General features: G+C 56.2%; 1 protein-coding gene across 1 annotated transcript; it reads right to left on the minus strand.

Moving 5' to 3' along the window:
- Positions 1–4,052: 4,052 nt before the first annotated feature.
- Positions 4,053–5,540, minus strand: FOXD2 (forkhead box D2). The gene has a single exon (XM_032416901.1). It carries the CDS (start codon positions 5,538–5,540, stop codon positions 4,053–4,055), a length of 1,488 nt encoding a protein of 495 aa, XP_032272792.1.
- Positions 5,541–16,119: the final 10,579 nt, after the last annotated feature.

Below are 16,119 nucleotides of genomic sequence, written 5' to 3' on the forward strand. Positions count from 1 at the left end.
AGAGAGAAGTAGGGAGAGGTTCACCGATGTGCCTCGATCACCCAAACCAAATGCCCCTCAATAAAATAAAATCCCTGCCCCTAGCCGTGGCTGAAAGACGTATGTCAAAGTTTGAGAATCAAGGCTGTTCTCAGCCATAGAAAGTAAATCTGCAAGATGGGGTAAATTCTGTCCGGAAAGACCCCTCCCCCTCCTTGTGGCCTCGGGCCTCCCGGCGCCGGATGAAAAGGAATGAAATTGAACGAAATTGAACGAAATGAAGTGAAATTGACCAGTGAAATTCGCCAATTTTCTTCCTCTTTAAACTGCCCGCTCTCGACAGCACTCTCTGAACCCCAGGCCGATTTCTTAGCATTTTTTTTTCTCACCTCGAGAGATGAAGGTGTGCCCTGGATATTTTCTTATTGTCACCGATTGTTGGGGCCTGTGGGGGTAATGGCTCAGCTGTCTCCACCCAGACAGGAAGGGAACCCACAGAAGCTGCTCCTGATGGGATGGCTATTTCTCCCCCCAGTGAGCTGGTCTCCTAAGTAAGGCACCTTACACTGAACACCCACCCTTTGCACCCACAGGGCGGGAAGGAACCACTTAGAGTCCCTCTGGTCTGGGGGTGTTGGGGGTGGGGACAGAGGGCTCTACCATACAAATCTGCAATCCTCTCATCCTTCTTGCTCTTCCCTACAGTCCAGGTCCCAGGTGGGTCCTTGCCAGTTTCTAATTTACAGGTTCTGGGCCCACACAACCTAAAGGAGTCTCAAATTCTAAAGACCCTCCCTTCTCCCCTGCCTTCAGTAGTGAAGATCTCTCAGCAATTTTTTTTTTTTCTGTATTTTTCAAGCCCAGTTGGGCAACTGTGGCTTCTTTGTGGCTCCCAGTCCTCAGCCATAATCTGAGCCAGATCTGGCCTTCTTGACCCATAGGGAAACTGGGATCTGAGTCACGGGTCTGGGGCCTCAAGCTTCTTAGAAGCCCCTGGAAGGGTGTAGCTCACTCTTGCCCGATCCTATTTCTACCTCTTCCTGATAGGAAAGACACACATATACATACAAGCAACATGCTCAGATGAATTTACACACACACATTTACTTCACAAACACACTGAGGAGTCCAGAAGGATCTGCTGCTTCTCCTGGAAATAGCGACTGAGGCAGTATCTCATCTGCCTATCCACCATCAGATATGAATTCTGGCTGACTTAATTTTCTCTCCTTTAAAGAGGAAAAACCAACTGATAAATCTTTTACTTGAAGCTCCAACCTAATATCTGGGAGTGACATATTCATGGTAAATGAGATCATGTAAGCTACAAAATGCTTTATTGAGGGCAAACACACACACAGTCATGTTCAACCTTCCTCAAATGAAAAGAAATGAAATCAAACTCAGCAACGGAAGTCAACCAAGCAGCCCGCCAGAGCCATTATCCCAGTATCAGCAGGCATTTCCCTTTCTACCACTAACTCTAACCTTTCTTCTCGTGGACTGTTTGATAAAATCATGGGAAGGTGGCCCACTGCATTCGACCTCCCCACCCTCCTACAGTCTCTCAAGGAGATGGAGGAGAGAGCACCTCGCCTCTGGCAAAGGGGCTACATTTACTACCTGCGCCTCCAAACTTGTCTCTCCTCTGTTGGGGAATCAGCTGACTTAGGAGTTGCAACCACTGTTCCTCAGCCCTGGTGCATTCTCCCTACCCTGATCCTGATTCTGACCCTCCTCCCCTAGGGCACTCAGTCCTCTACCTCCTCCTCCTTTCCTGCTGTTGCTAATGCCTGGGAATCTAGCTAAAGAGGCCTGTGGGGCTTCTCCCTGACTGCCCCTCTCAACTTCTCCAAAGCTGGTTCCCTGACCCTCTCTTCCTCCTTCTCGCTGTCACTCTAGCCCAACACTCGCCCTCAGCATGTGTCTATTTTCCCGCAATGGCTAAAATGCCTCGTTCTGTACCTCCACATTTCTCCTTCTCTCCTATGTCCTCCGTTGAATGAACAGAGCTGAGTAACCATCTTTGTTCCACCCAAAGCGTCCCCTCCTGCCCAACATGCTCTTGAGTCCGGCCAGCTGGAGTCCCAGGCACAGGCAGCAAGCTGGGAGACTCACTGGGCTTATGGAAGGCCCCAGCCATAACTCCCGATGGTTTTGCACTCCGGCAGTAGGTTCTGGCTGTGAGCATGGCTCAAGGGTTGGGAAGGTTTGGCTTAACAGAGTAGGACCGCACTGCCTCTCTCCTTTGGCTCATAGTGCACTTCTAACCCTCTCAGGCCAGAGGAAAGAAGAGTTTCACAGTCCCCCCCCCATTCAATCTTTTCATTCAGACCTGTCCACAACAACAGGAGGGAGGGGGGTCCAAAAAAGGCTCTACAGTGGCTAAAGAGAGGTCTCTCTCCTCTTAAGGACCCAGAAAAAGACAGTGACAGAGAATCACAAACATAGGGACACACATTCATGAACACACAAAGAAATAAAAATGCAGATATCCTAAAATACAACTCACTCCCCACCCCAAAGGAGGACAAAAAGCAAGGATACACGATGACCCTCAGAAACACAAACAGGAACCATAAGCTCCATGAAAGCCTCCGCACGCAGAGGCATACAGAATATGCATCAAGACACACAATTCACTCAAACTGTACTTAGTGGATACAGTGTCCATGAGCACTGGGCACCCAGATAAGCCCCTGCCACGCTAAAGTCTAAACCAGAAGATGAGAATCCCCAGGTGCATTTGAAACAAAACCTCTGTGTAAAACCCCAGGCAGACATTTAGGACCAGAGCGAAAATGAAAGTGCTACGGGGTCACAGGCTTCCCAGAGTCCTGGCCCCATCACCACCCAAAGGCCGAGGCCACAATATTCCCTGCATCCAATAAGCCCAAGCCCTCCTTTACCTGTCTGGGCTGCCCAGGGCCCTTCCCCACTCCCTCTCTACCCGGGAGCTGGGTGTCTGAGAGAGCCCCAACTGGGAAAGGGAAGTGCAGGCAAGCAGACAGAGCTGGTGACTGCTGGAGTTCACATACATTTATTCAACTGACACCAATGGGAATGGGGGGGGAAGACAGATTTTTTTCTTCCACACAAACCATCAGACGATTTCACAGAGAAGTCTAAATCAATGCACACCCAGTGGACAGAGAACGCAGATAGCGGCCCGCTGTACAGATATTTACACATAATTACAGGACCCCCTGCCACGGGATGTGCCCTCACCCACCCCATCCCCACCTCTCCAGTCCTTGACCCAGACCCTCCTCTCCCACCCCAACCTCATTGCCTTTAGCTACAATAAATATCCCAGGGCCTGGGACAGAGCAGAGCGCTGAGAGGGCCGCTGGCCCTGGATGGCTGGACCCAGCCGGCCATGGGAAAGGGGAAAAGTTCCTTCAAAAGCACCCCAACACTAAAGAGGGAGGATGTTCCTCAGTGTGGTGGGATCCGGGGTTTCTGCGGGGATTGTGGAGACCCCTCGCTCAACCTCTCCGGTTCAACTTCGCTTGTGTAGACACTGCTTTAGGCTTCAGAGAAAACTAACTTCCTTGGAGAACAGCAAGAAAAAAAAGTTGAAAATTTCTTTTAAGCACAAAGCGGATAATAGGTATCTTTAAATTATAATATTGGGCAAGCAGTGCCTCAAAGTTGGGGAAGGAGTGAGGGAGAGGCAGAAAGGGAGACCTCTCTGCGCAGTTGGGTGTTTCTGGCGGAATCTGCAGGGCCTGGGCAGACATCTCTCCGGGAAAGCATTCCTCCCGGGCCTCTGAGAGGCGCAGAGGCTGGGAAAAAGTGAAGGTTCCCCCCGCCCCTTTTACTGCTCATATTGGAGTGGGATCATGGCTTGCGACTTCATCGCATAGACCTGGGCCTCTCCCTGAGCGATGGAGCCCGCTTCGTCCCAACTATCGGCAAAATTCCGAGCGTGGAGCCTGAAGTGCCAAGTCACGAGCGCCGGCCCAAGGTCTGGAGACTCTTCATAAATAGACTCCCTGAGTTCCGCTGGGACCGCAGGAGCTCCCGGGAGAGGCTGAGTGCGGGCCTTACCGGCCCTGAGCTCTACGTGGTCAGAAGTGGCAGCCACTGAGGCCGGCGACTTTGCTGGCAAACGGGGGCCCTGAGGACAGGAGCGCGTCCCCGGGGTGCGAGAGGCGGATGTGGCCGGCCACTGGAGCCAGGGCTGGGGCAGTCAGCATGGCCAAGACCTGGGCTTGACCCCCAGGACCCGCCGCCGCCGCGAAAGGCGATCCCGGGGAGCCCTCGCCTCCGCCCGGGGGTGCTGCCCCGCCGCCACCGTGGCCCATGATGTGGTCTATAGAGAAGGAAGGCCTCTGCCCGGCCCCGGTGCCCCCGGCGCCCGCACCACCGCCCGCGTCCGTCTTGAGGCCCTGGCGCAGGAGTGCGGTAGACAGACCAGCCGCGGTGCCGGCTGCGGGAGGGCTCAGCGACGCGGGGTAGAAGGCTTTGGCGCAGCCCAGCTCGGCGCCCAGGAAGGCGGGCAGGCCTGCGGGGCCGGGGCCCGACCCTGTGCCCGGGGCAGGCGCAGGGGCCGGAGCCGAGGCTGCGCCCGCGAACACCGAGGCCGTCGGAGGTCCGGGTGGAGGAGCAGCGGCGCGGCCTGGGGGTACCGACAGCTGGCAAGGCGCGGCGGCGGCGGCGAAAGCGAAGGCGTGCGGGTGTGGATGCGGGTGCGGGGCCGGGCCCGGTGGGGGTGCGCCGTAGGCCGGGAGCGCCAAGCCGTAGCCGTAACCGTAGGCGCCATAAGCGGCGAAGCCCGGCAGGAAGGCGCCGGGGTCCCCCGCCGCCGCAGCCCCGCCACGCAACAGCAGCTCCGGATGAGGGTGCGTGTGTGGATGCGGCGGCGGTAGCGGCTGCCGCTTGAAGCGCTTGCGGCGCCGCAGGAAGCTGCCGTTGTCAAACATGTCGGCCGACTCCGGGTCCAGCGTCCAGTAGTTGCCCTTGCCCGGGTTGCCCGGCTCGCGGGGAATCTTGACGAAGCAGTCGTTGAGCGAGAGGTTGTGGCGGATGCTGTTCTGCCAAGCAGGGAACTTCTCCCGATAGTAGGGGAAGCGGCCGCTGATGAACTCGCAGATCTCGCTCAGCGTCAGGCGCTTCTTGGGGCTCTGCAGGATGGCCATGGTGATGAGCGCGATGTACGAGTAGGGCGGCTTCACCAGCGGGCTCCGCGTCGCCGTGCCCCCCGACGGCGGTCCCGGCCCGGGCCCCGCCGCGCCCCGGGCCGCCGCCGCGCCTGGCCCGGGGCTTCCCGCTGCGGCCGCCGCCCCCCGGGGCGCTAGAGCGCGGGGCTCGCCGTCCGAGCAGCCGCCGGACTCCTCCTCGTCCTCGGCTGCGTCCGCCTCGGTTTCCTCCGGAGGAGGCTCGGAGCCGTGGGGGAGCACGTCCCGGGGGGCGCGGGGCCCGGAGCGGGCAGGGAGCTCCCCCCCACCGCTGCCGCCGCCGCCGCCCACCACGTCTATGTCTGCGTCGGCCTCGGACAGCGCGGCCGGGGAGCTCTCGGAGGACATGATCTCGCAGCAGCAGCTGCCCAGGGTCATGGTGCCGCCGCCGCCACCGCCGTTCTCCGGCTCCGCTCCGACCGCGGCTCGGGCTCCGCCGCGCTGCCTCTGGGGCGAGTGTGTTTTGCGCGCGGGCGGGGAGGGGGCGGGGGACTGAGGCGGGGAGGGAGGGGTGTCCCCCAGCTCCGCAGCGACCCCTCGTGGCCCAACTCGCCGCTCTCACCTCTCGGTGAGCACCCGACTGGCTGCTCTCTCCGCCGCCCCGGGAGCCGGAGCCGGGCGCCTGCACCCGGGGCGTGGGCGGAAGGAGCTGAGGCTGCCCCTGACCCTGGCCGGTGTCGGCCCCCAGTGCCCCCGGGATGGAGGGTAGGGGAATTAGTCCCTCCCGCCTCGCGGCTGCCTAAGGCGGAAGAGCGCGAACCCGGGGCGGAGCTCCCAGAGCGGGGTGGGGCGGGGCGGGAGGGGGCGGGCGGACTGCCTCGGCGGAGGGGCCCGGCGGGAACAAACAGCCGCCGCGGCGGGAGCTGGCTCGGGTGGCTGGAGGCGGGTCCTCCTCTGCCCGCAGATCCCGCAAACGCTCCGCTCCCCGGAGCCGCCGCCTGGAGCCAGTGCGCTCAGCCCCTGGATGTTAAGGTCCACGCGGGCGCCAAACGGAGCCGGGAGAAGTAGCGACAGCCCCCACCCTTCATCTACCCAAGGCAGCGCCCTGGGCCACCAAGGCCGAAGCGCAGTTGGAGCTCGAGCGGGAGCCTGAGACGGCCCGACCTAAGCCGCCCGAGCTGGGCCCGCCGGATCCCGAGTGGCTTCCGGCCCAAGGGGAGACGCACTTGAGTGACCGCGAGGAGCAAACTTGGCGCTCTCAGCCTCGGGCCTCGGAGAGGTGAGAGATTCCGGCTGCGCCCCTCTCCTCCCTTCCAAAGCCGAGACCCCGCCACACATCCTCTTGCCGCGGCGCGGGACCCCGGACGCAGGAGTGTGTGCGGGGAGACCCGGGGAGCGCGTCGCCTGTCCGTCGCCCTCTCCCCGAAGCTTCTGTGCGGCGCTTCGGCCGCATTCCGGGAGCGCGGACCGATCCATCGATCTGAGTTTGCTTGCACCCTGCCCTTTTCGGTCCGGGTATCCGTTTGTCTTGGGCTCTGTGACTCTGTGTCTCTCGCCTTCGGTGAATCTCTGCCTTGTTTCCTGTGGAAACTCTGCATTTGTCTGGCTATCTCTTCGTGGGTCCGAGAATCCCTCGCTCCATTTCCCTACCCCCAGTCGCACTGCAGGGCTGCTCCCCCTTTCTGGCCGGACTTGTAGGCTCTACGGACCGGCCACAGGACCCCGACAGACACCTTCCTCAATGAACCCTGACCTCAGCCCCAGGCCCGCGTTGTCTCGTCTCTCAGGAGCCCGTGCACACAAGGTTGGTCCTGTGCCCTTCTTCTTACGAGCCGGGTTTCTGCCCAGCCCATTAGGCTCCTTTCTCCCCTGGCCAGGAACCCAGCCACCAGTAGACTGGGCCCATCTCAACCCTGAGCGGTGACAGGGGTGGTAGGCGCTGGTCGTGGGCAAGAACTGAGCTGATAGACGGGCTGCTGCCCCGCCAGCGCCGCGCAGTGGTCAGATCTCCGGCAGGCGAGGCCCGAGACCCAGCTGCCCTCAGCTGTCGCAAGGCTGTATGACAATCAGCAAGCTACTTCCCCTACCCAGCCTCAGTTTCCTGCTTTGCCTAGTAGTTAAGAGCAGGAACCCTGAAATTAGGCTGCTGGGATTCTGGTCCTGGCTTGCTTATTTACGAGCTCTGTCATCTTGGATACATTTCTTAAACTCTTTTTGCTTCTGTTTCTTCCTCTGTAAAAATGAGATTTAAAAGCACCTACCTCATGACTAATACCTAAAAGTAGCTATATCACTCTAGGCTACTTATGAAGAGGGTATTGAGAGCACTTTGCAGACTCTTGGGGAGAGAGAAAGCAGGTGGGGGTGTAGTCTCCCACCTGGATCTCAAGCTATGGTCTAGCCCTCCACTGGGTTACCCCTACTGGGGTAACTGCGTTATCTAACCCTCTCTGGTCACTGTGCTGAATCAGATCCCCTATAGATAAGTGCTGGAAGCAGGGTGTGAGGGATCGCCAGGCCCCTGCAAGCTGTAGTTCAGCAGGATTGTTGTGAGGGTGGATACATTCTTTCATCTAACAGTTTCCAGCCTAAGGAATAATCTAGTGTAAATCTAAATTTCCCATTCCACAACCAGAGGCCCAGAGGGGGGTGGGGTGGGGCAACCAGAGGCCCAGAGAGGGGAAGAAACTCACCTAGGCTCCTACAAGATAGAGCAGGGCCAGGTGCTTGTCACTTAATCTTCATGATGGAGGTCTCCATCCTCTCAAGCCATCTGACTAAGAGCAGAGGACAGTGGAAGCAGGTCTGACTGCCCCTGTCCTGGGGGAGAAAGTCCTCTGTTCCCCCTACACACACTCCTCAGACCAAGGGGATCCACCTGGTATGCAGGGTCTGCATAAACAGACTGTCCTCAGGAAGATGAGAAGAGGTCCAGTCTTCAAACCATGGACAAGCAATTGGGCAGGGGTAGTGGCCCTTTTCTAGGTGATAAGGCCCTCCAGAGAAAAAGGTGGGGGGCGAGGGTTGGAAAGAAGTTTTTTGCATGAGTCCAAATAAACTCACATACCTAGGATTGCTAGATTTAGCAGATTTATTTTATCTGGTAACCCTACACCTACCCCAAGCTTGTGTATTACTTCGTGGAGCTCTCTCTGGTACTCACAGGTAGCCCACACTGTCTACGGCATATCAGCTCCAGCCCAGCTCTGCCCTGCTAGTATCTAAGAAAATGGAGAGGAAAATCAACATTGGCCTCAGCTTACTACACCTCACCTTCTGAATGTCTCCATTTCTAAAATGGCAGGCATTCGCCAGTCCCTTCCTCCCTTGCCAGCACTTTCTGGCTCCCCAGGCTCCGGCCTCCTGCCCAGCTTCAGGGTCAGGCTGGCTGAGGCATTTGCTGCCCACATGTCCTGGGTTCTGAAGGTCCAGGCAAGACTCTACAGAGCCGCTGTGGCTGTGGGCTCTTGCCTCTGCCTGGTTCTGCTGCACACTCGCTGCTTGCTGAGGCCCAGGTTGGGGGGGAAGCGATACAGGCCCTTAGTCCCTGTTCTGCAGTGTGGGGCCGGGACATGATCTTAAGGAATCATCGGACCCTTCAAACATACACTTTTACAGGAGTGCAAACAGGCTCTGGAGATCATGTGACTTGGCCAGGCTCTTGAAGCCCCCCCACGCCACTCCCAGGGTTGGTTGGACCCAGGTGTCAAGACTCAGAGGCCAGAACTGCTTTACTTATCCAAATAACTCTGCTTAGCCCCTCACCAAGCTCGGGAGAGGTGTTTCTAGGAACCTCTCATCCCTCCCAAGGTTTTAGTGTAAATCTAGAAGGGCCAGTTTGTCTTGAACAATGCCAGGAGTAGGTGAACTGGGGGCTGGGAGAAGGTCGAGGGGGACCTTGGGAATTTATTCCGTTTTCTGCACTTCTCCGCTGGCACCAGCCTTTCCCACCTGTGGGCTCAGCCTCTTCCAAGCCTTCCGGTCACATTTGCTATCTGGGTGACTCTGTCACTTCCCTCCCAGGAGAACCTATGCTTCAGCGCCCACGCCTGAAGCTTCCAAGAAGCAGAAGGCAACAGGCTCTGTGGGCCTTGGCTACAGTGTCCCTAGTAGGGTCTGGCCTTCTCCTTCCTCTGCCTTACTATTTCGCTACCTCCTTCGCATAGCCAAGAAACAACTGGAAGGAGGCTTTTGGGGGCGCCTGTTGGGAGGGGGGTCCACCCCAAAATGCCCGGACAACCAGGGAGTTGTTGCATGTTTATTGTGATGTGTTGCTGGCTATCAGTGGTGTCCCTCCTTTTATGGCTCCTCCCTTGGCTTCTTATGGTCGCCGTAGACGTGCTGTTCTCGACTTAGGGAAAACGACAGCTATCAGATGGTTTTGAGAATATAATGAAGTCAATCGCCAAAGTGGCGAAGAGCGGCGCTGAGCGAGCAGGAGGCGGGACGCGGAGCGGACCGACCTCAGGCGCGGCCTCCCCGCCGGGTGAATTCTGCGAGCACAGTACGGCCTCAGCCGGGCAGGGGGACACCACGCCCGCACACTTCTCTAATTTTATTCACAAACCTTGCCAGTCTCGGGGAAAGCTGCGACACCCGCGCAGCCGCCCCCTCTTCCCGTTCCGCCATCGGCTGCAGCTCGGGGGTGGGGGATGGGGGAGACAGTTGTTTGGCCGAAGCCGGGGCATCTCCGGACCCTTTTCTTCACCCAGATCTCCGCCTGTTCCAGAGCGATCGGCTCCTTTGGCCCGGGCGGGAGGCGGGAGATTCCAGATCGGGAGACCTGAGGGGAAGAACCTCAGGCGGCGGGGCTCCCCACACACAGGAGCAGGGCCCCGGGGTCAGAGTTCAGAGAGAGGCCGGACCCACAACAAGCAGAGAAATGACAGGGCTCCCCGCCTGTGCGCCTTCGCCCCAGCCGACCACCCGCCCTCCCCCCAGCGCCTCTGAACTGCTCCCCACACCTCCACGTACCCCCCACTTCTCAGAAGAAATGTATTTCTCTTCTTTCACCGTGCCTGGCCACAGCCGCCTCCCGGCACCCCTATCCTGGGACTACGTAGTGGGGGGGCTCCCTTGAGCCCCAGCACCGAGCAGCGGTTGAGACCCGGGCGAGCTGCGGAGCCTGTCGACTCTGGTTCGCGGGAAGAGGGTTGCGGGCCCAGGCAAGGGTGAAAACAGCGCGGCTCCGCAGCCGCCCAACCTGGGACTCTGGCTTCGCAGCGACCGCGGTGCGACAGGCTCCCCTCGCTGGGGAGACGCACAGCTGGGGGCAAGGGAGAGGGGACGCTTCCAGGTGTGTCGGAGCGTCAGCCTCAGGTCTGAGTGCCCCTACTGTCTAAGTGCGTCCCGGGTTTTTGCGAACGAGGGTCTGTTTCTCCTCCCTCCACGTGCGTGTGCCCCTCCGGACGCCGGTGGCTCTGTGTGTCCGACCCGCGCCTGTCCCGAGTGCTCCCCTGCCAACCGCACGATAGGTGCGGGGACTGCCCTGGAAGCCTCGCCGGCCAAACCCACCGCTCTGCCCCAGCGCCGGAAGCGGCGCGACGTGGCTGGGACTGCGAACCCACTCCAGGCCCTGGCGGGGAAGGAGGATGTGTGAGGGTGCAAGCCTGGGTGTGGGTTTGGGACGAGAGCGGGGAGAGAGAGGAGAGCGCACGGGCACGGCGCGGCGGAGAGCCGGGAAGAGTGTAGCGGCGGCCTCCTGCCCACCAACTGGAGGCCACCCGCTGGAGCAGCAAGACCTCGGGACCCGGACGCCCTTCCGCAGCCCTGAAGTGGGGCAAGGCGGGAGGGAAGGGAGGAGGGGCCCAGCCGTCCGAACCCGGTAACCGGCGCAACACGCACACGCGCGCGCCGTCGCGTTTAGCCTTTCGGAGCCCCAGGCAGGGTTGCTGGTGAAACCGTAAGCCCCTGCGTGGTTGGGGAAATGATGCCGGGTGCCTGACCCCTCTGGAGCCCGTGCGGAGCCGCGTAAGCCCCACAGAAGCAGAGCGAGGGGACCAGAGGGCGTCTCGGCCTTGCCATGTAGACCCGGTGACCGATTCCTGGGGAACAGCGACCTCTGGAGGAGCGGCGCGTCCACGCAGAGAGTCAGGAACTGGAAGACCAGGTCTAGGACCAGAGGGCCCTTTCTCCACCCCACCCCTTTGGCAAACTCATCCAGAGACTCATAACCTCCGGACTCTTCGCGCATGCTTGCTTCCTTTCCCAACCTGTACTCATGCTTGAAATCCTTGCTGAGATCCCGCCTCCTCCAGAAAGAAGGCTTCTCAGGAGCCCAAAGCATCTTGCCCTCTTCCTGCTCTGAGCTCCTCATAACTGAAAGCCTGAACCCTTGACAACAGCGCTTGCATCCTGCTCCGCACAGCCGACCTGCTTCCTGCCTCACCGTTCTCCAAAAGACCATTAATCCATACACTCCACCCACCCTTTGCATTGCATGCTGGGTGTGCTGTTTTTCTTTCCCTCCAGTAAATAAAAGACTTAAGTCATTTATCCCAAAATTGGACTGTAGGTCTTAAAAGTCCGTTTACCAGAGAGGGAAACCCAGAGGGAAGGCTGACTTGCCCAAGGTCATACAGCAAATTGGTAGCAAAGGCGGAACTAGATCCCTAACTTCTCATTTCCCAAGCCCAGAGCCCTCTCCATTTCACCTGGATGTGGGGAAGGGCTCATTTTGAGGGGTGAGGCCTGGTTGGGGGAGTCGACATAAGGAGAGGGGAAATACAGGAGAGAATGGGGTAGAGGGGGTCACCGCTCCAGGGTGGGGCAGGAAGGAAGAAAGAGGGGGCAAAGCTGCCCTGGAAAGTCAGACTCTTCCTTTCCTCAACCCCAGCCCAGATCAAGCTACTTTGAAGGACTCTAAATGTCAGGGGTTGGCTAAGTGTCTTGCCTCAGGAGGTGGGTGGGCTGGATACAGCCTCAATTCAGGCAAATATCGCCCTGCCCTCTGCCCTGGGAAGGGGGAGAGGGGCTAAGAAACCTCTGCTAATACACACCCAGGGGGTGCTGCTGAGACCTCAGAGCAGCAGGAAGAGGCCTCCTGGTGCTTGCAACTATAAAGTTAAAGGAGAAGCTAGGAGGATGATTCTCATGCAATTTGCATGAGCCCCCAGTGATAGCTGCCCCCAGCTGCTTTGCTTTCAGGGAATCCTGTGTTTGTCTGCACAGATAACCAGGCAGCCTGGCCCCTGCCTCTGTGTCCAGCCACACCTCCAACCCCTGCACTCCACTCAAAACTGCTTTCTCTCGCTCTAGACCATTACCTGCAGCTCACTCCTGCCTGGCTCAGTCCTCCTAATCCTCTGCCCATTTCAAATATCAAACTTCATGAGACACTTTCCCCAACAACACCTCCCATTGGCCAGACTATGAGGGGCTCCTGCCTGTGTGCCCCCAAAACACTAAACTCCCTCCATTGTCATCATTTATCTTCCAGTCTGTCGCCCTCTGTAGACTGTTCCTTGAGAACACTCATTATGTTGCCTTCATCCTCATTTTTCCTCCTCTACAGGGTGGAGATAATAATTGTACCTACCTCACTGAGTTCTCGTGAGGATTAAATGAGCTAATGTGTATAAAGCCCTCAGCCCAGTGCCTGAAACTGTGAAAAAGCTCATCAAACATTTCTCATCATTATCAGTCACTCTGCCTCCTGCTAGCCACAAAACCCAACACACGGTAGGTATTCAGTGAATGTTAGACATGTGGATACAGGAACCAATGAGTGAAGGAATGAACAGTGTGATGTATTTCTCCCTCTTGTCTGGGACTCCCCAGACAGATAGCTTCCATCACCAGCGGAAATAGCTGTTCTTTGAAAACAGACATTGCTTCTCCCCCATCAGTCCCCATCCGCGAAGGGAGGAGAACACGTCCCCCTATGAAAGAGAGTCTTTCCATGGTCCCTGACCCCAGCATTCATTGGATTTCTCTCTTGTGTTCTCTGTCTCAGTTTCCTTCTTTTAAAATGTTGTGACCAATCAAACCAGCCAAATCCTGACAAAATCTTCCAGGGGCTCCCCATTGCTTATAAATTACAAAATTCACTCTCCTTCGCATGATGAATTGAACATGTTTACAGTTTTGGGGTATCCCATTTCTCTGTTGGATAAGACTTCCCCTCCCATAGTCCACATGGTCCTGATGGGACTGTCCAATCTCTGTGTCCTTCACACTTACTTCCAAGAGTAGACAGGCAACCCAGCATGATCAACCATAGCAACCATTGCAAACCCAAGTCCCAGTGATTGGTCTAGTCAGGAGTAAGGGACCTAAGCCAAGCCAGTCACTCCTACAAGATTTGATATATGGACTCTGGGACTTCAGGAGGAGTGCTTCTCCTTTTGGATCAGAAGATCAGGTGGAGAATGTGGTTTGACACTGAAGCCCATACACAGAGGAGAAACAGCCTAAAGAGAGAGACAGTTTAACAACAGTGCTGCGTCCACCGGCTCTGCCCAAAACTCGAACCCTTAGACTTCCCAGACGTTCTAAAGATATTCTCCCTTTTCTTAAACTAGGTGTAATGACGTTCTGCTAGTTCGAGTTGAATTTCACAAACAGCAGAGCCATAAGAGAGGAGGATCCTGGGTCCTTGAAACCTTTGAGGTGCCATACCACCCTGAACTGCCTCAAGACTTACGGGGAAAGGAAATACATTTCAATATTGGTTAAGCCACTGTTGTGGAATTTTCTTTGGTGGGGGGGTGGCGGTGGTAGTGGAGTCTGTTACTCACAACTGAACTGAACCCTAATTAATACAGGAGGGGATGGAAAGATGCCCTATAGACACAAAGGACCAGTCTAGGGTCATTAGCCTGGAGAATAAAGGGCTCAGTGTTGACACAGCCCCCATCTTCAAATCTCTCCAGGACTGACCTGGAGCACAGAGACCATGGCAAAAGGGAGCCTGAAGGCTGTCAGGAGACTCAATATCTGTGACTCCATGGAAGGAGAGCCTTCCAATAGGGCTGTCGCTCAGAGAGGTGATAGGTTACATTGATAGGAGTGAGCGCCCCATCACTGGAAATGTGTGAGCTATGGCTAGGTGATCACTGGATAGGAATCTAGGCACAACAGACAGACTATAAGTCTTAGAGATGGGTTCAGCTTATGCCTCCACCATGTATTAGTCTCAAACAAATAACCTTTCTAAGCCCCAGTGTCCTTGTTTGTGAAGGATCCAGATAACTGGGTTGGAGACAGAAACCAAGGAAATTTCCTAGCTGTCACCTCACAGAGACTCCTGACGCCTAGAACGAGCCAACTATGAGTCAGGATGCCTCAGAGAGGATCCTTGCTGGCCTCCCAACCTTGACATTTTTGAGGATACCTGCTCCAACCTGCCTGCTGAATGCACCTCCCCCTGGTTTGTTCCTGCAACTGGAGAAGAGCAGTGGAGCCTGAGTCTAGGGGCCTGAGATCTCCTCCCATCCCTGCCTCTGCCCCTCCCAGGTCCTCTGCTTCCTTGTCTGACATGTAAGAAGTGCATCCCCTGTTTTGAACTCAAGAATCTGGCTCAAGAATCAGGGCTCTTAACTACTGTGCCCTACCTACGATTCCAAAGGTGAGTGATTGCCATTCACAGCAATAATAATAACCATGTTTGCATGGTCTTGACCTGCCCAGGCTCCTGCTCATCCTGTCTCAGCCAGAATGGTGCCATCTGCTACATGAGCTGACACCACAGGTCTGGTCCAACCCAGACATTCCCAGGCTACTGAGGGCCTTGTTTTACGAAGTGGATTTGGCTCCCCCTTAGTCACATGCGTGCCTCTCACAGGGGGCCTGCTGCTGGATCTTCCTTCATCCACTTCCTCCCATGAAGCAGGGCCACTCCCAATGAAATGGGAAATCCAAGGCCAGAGAGGAGCAGATCTTAGAACATGACCCGATGATCAGAAGGAAGTCACAATTGGGGATGAGGGATGGCAGAGAAGGGGAGATGGCAGCATTTGGCAGGAGGCCTGGAGGCCTGAACAGTGGAGGTCTGAAGAGCGAGCTTCCTACACCTGCCTCTGATGCCCAGGGTTGGGAGACTGAAAGGGAGAAGGAGCCATCACTCTGGACAGATTGATGGCCAGGGCACAGACCCCACTCAGGTTAGAGGTGGCAAGTGCCCAGGCTTCCCAGATCCAGAGGCCAAACCATCTGGTGAGGGGCCCTAGTGAGAAGTTCTGATGGGAAGGTCACAGGGGAGAGGGCAGTGAGGTTTGAGAAAGTGGAATTCTGACCACAGTCACCAAGGGTCCCTTTGAGAAATAAAAGTGGACAGCTGCCAAAAGAGCCAGTGTGGTCCCAGGGAGCTTGGTGTGCTGACAGGGACTGCGTGGAAATGCACTTCCGGGAACTTCCCCTGCAGATACATCTGCACGCATGGGACACGTACGGGCTCTCACTGCAGCTGGGTCTGGAAGGCCGAAAGGTGGGAGACAGTGTAAGTGTCCACTGACAGGGGGTTGATTAAGCAAACAATGGCACATCTCACAAGGAAATAGTATGCTGTGTAAATAAAATAAAGAAGTTCTTTATCCATTGATCTGGAAAGAGCCCGAGATGTATCATTGAGTGAAAAAATTAAAGATACTGTAAAAACATTATGCTTCCAATTGTGTTTTTCTAAAGGAGAAAATATATTTGTTTTGGTTTGCATATGCAACAAAAATATCTAGGAGAATGAATAAAAAACTAATAAACATCTGCTGGGGCAAATAAATGGGGAACAAAAATGGAAGAGAGACCTTTCACTCAATACTCTTTTATAATTTTAAAGCCAAGTAAATATATAGCCAATACAACAATTGAATAAATACTTTAAAGCAAACAATGGAATCATCTGAATGAATAAGGCTGAGTATGTAGAACATATGAGTAATAAAAACTGTAACTATGTGGTAAACACTTTCTATGGGCTCCAACCTGAAAATATGGCTGGTGGCTAATGTGGAAGGCAGGGACATTTAAGCCCAATCTAGTGGGTGCCTATGGGCACTGGCCTGTAGCCCATCAAGCAGGG

The sequence above is a fragment of the Phoca vitulina genome, unplaced genomic scaffold (genome assembly GCF_004348235.1).
Source record: "Phoca vitulina isolate PV1807 unplaced genomic scaffold, GSC_HSeal_1.0 scaffold2, whole genome shotgun sequence".
Taxonomy (NCBI): domain Eukaryota; kingdom Metazoa; phylum Chordata; class Mammalia; order Carnivora; family Phocidae; genus Phoca; species Phoca vitulina.

Excerpts from the sequence above, each read along its gene's own strand:
- FOXD2 (XM_032416901.1), bottom strand. The coding sequence starts at position 5,540 with ATGACCCTGGGCAGCTGCTGCTGCGAGATCATGTCCTCCGAGAGCTCC.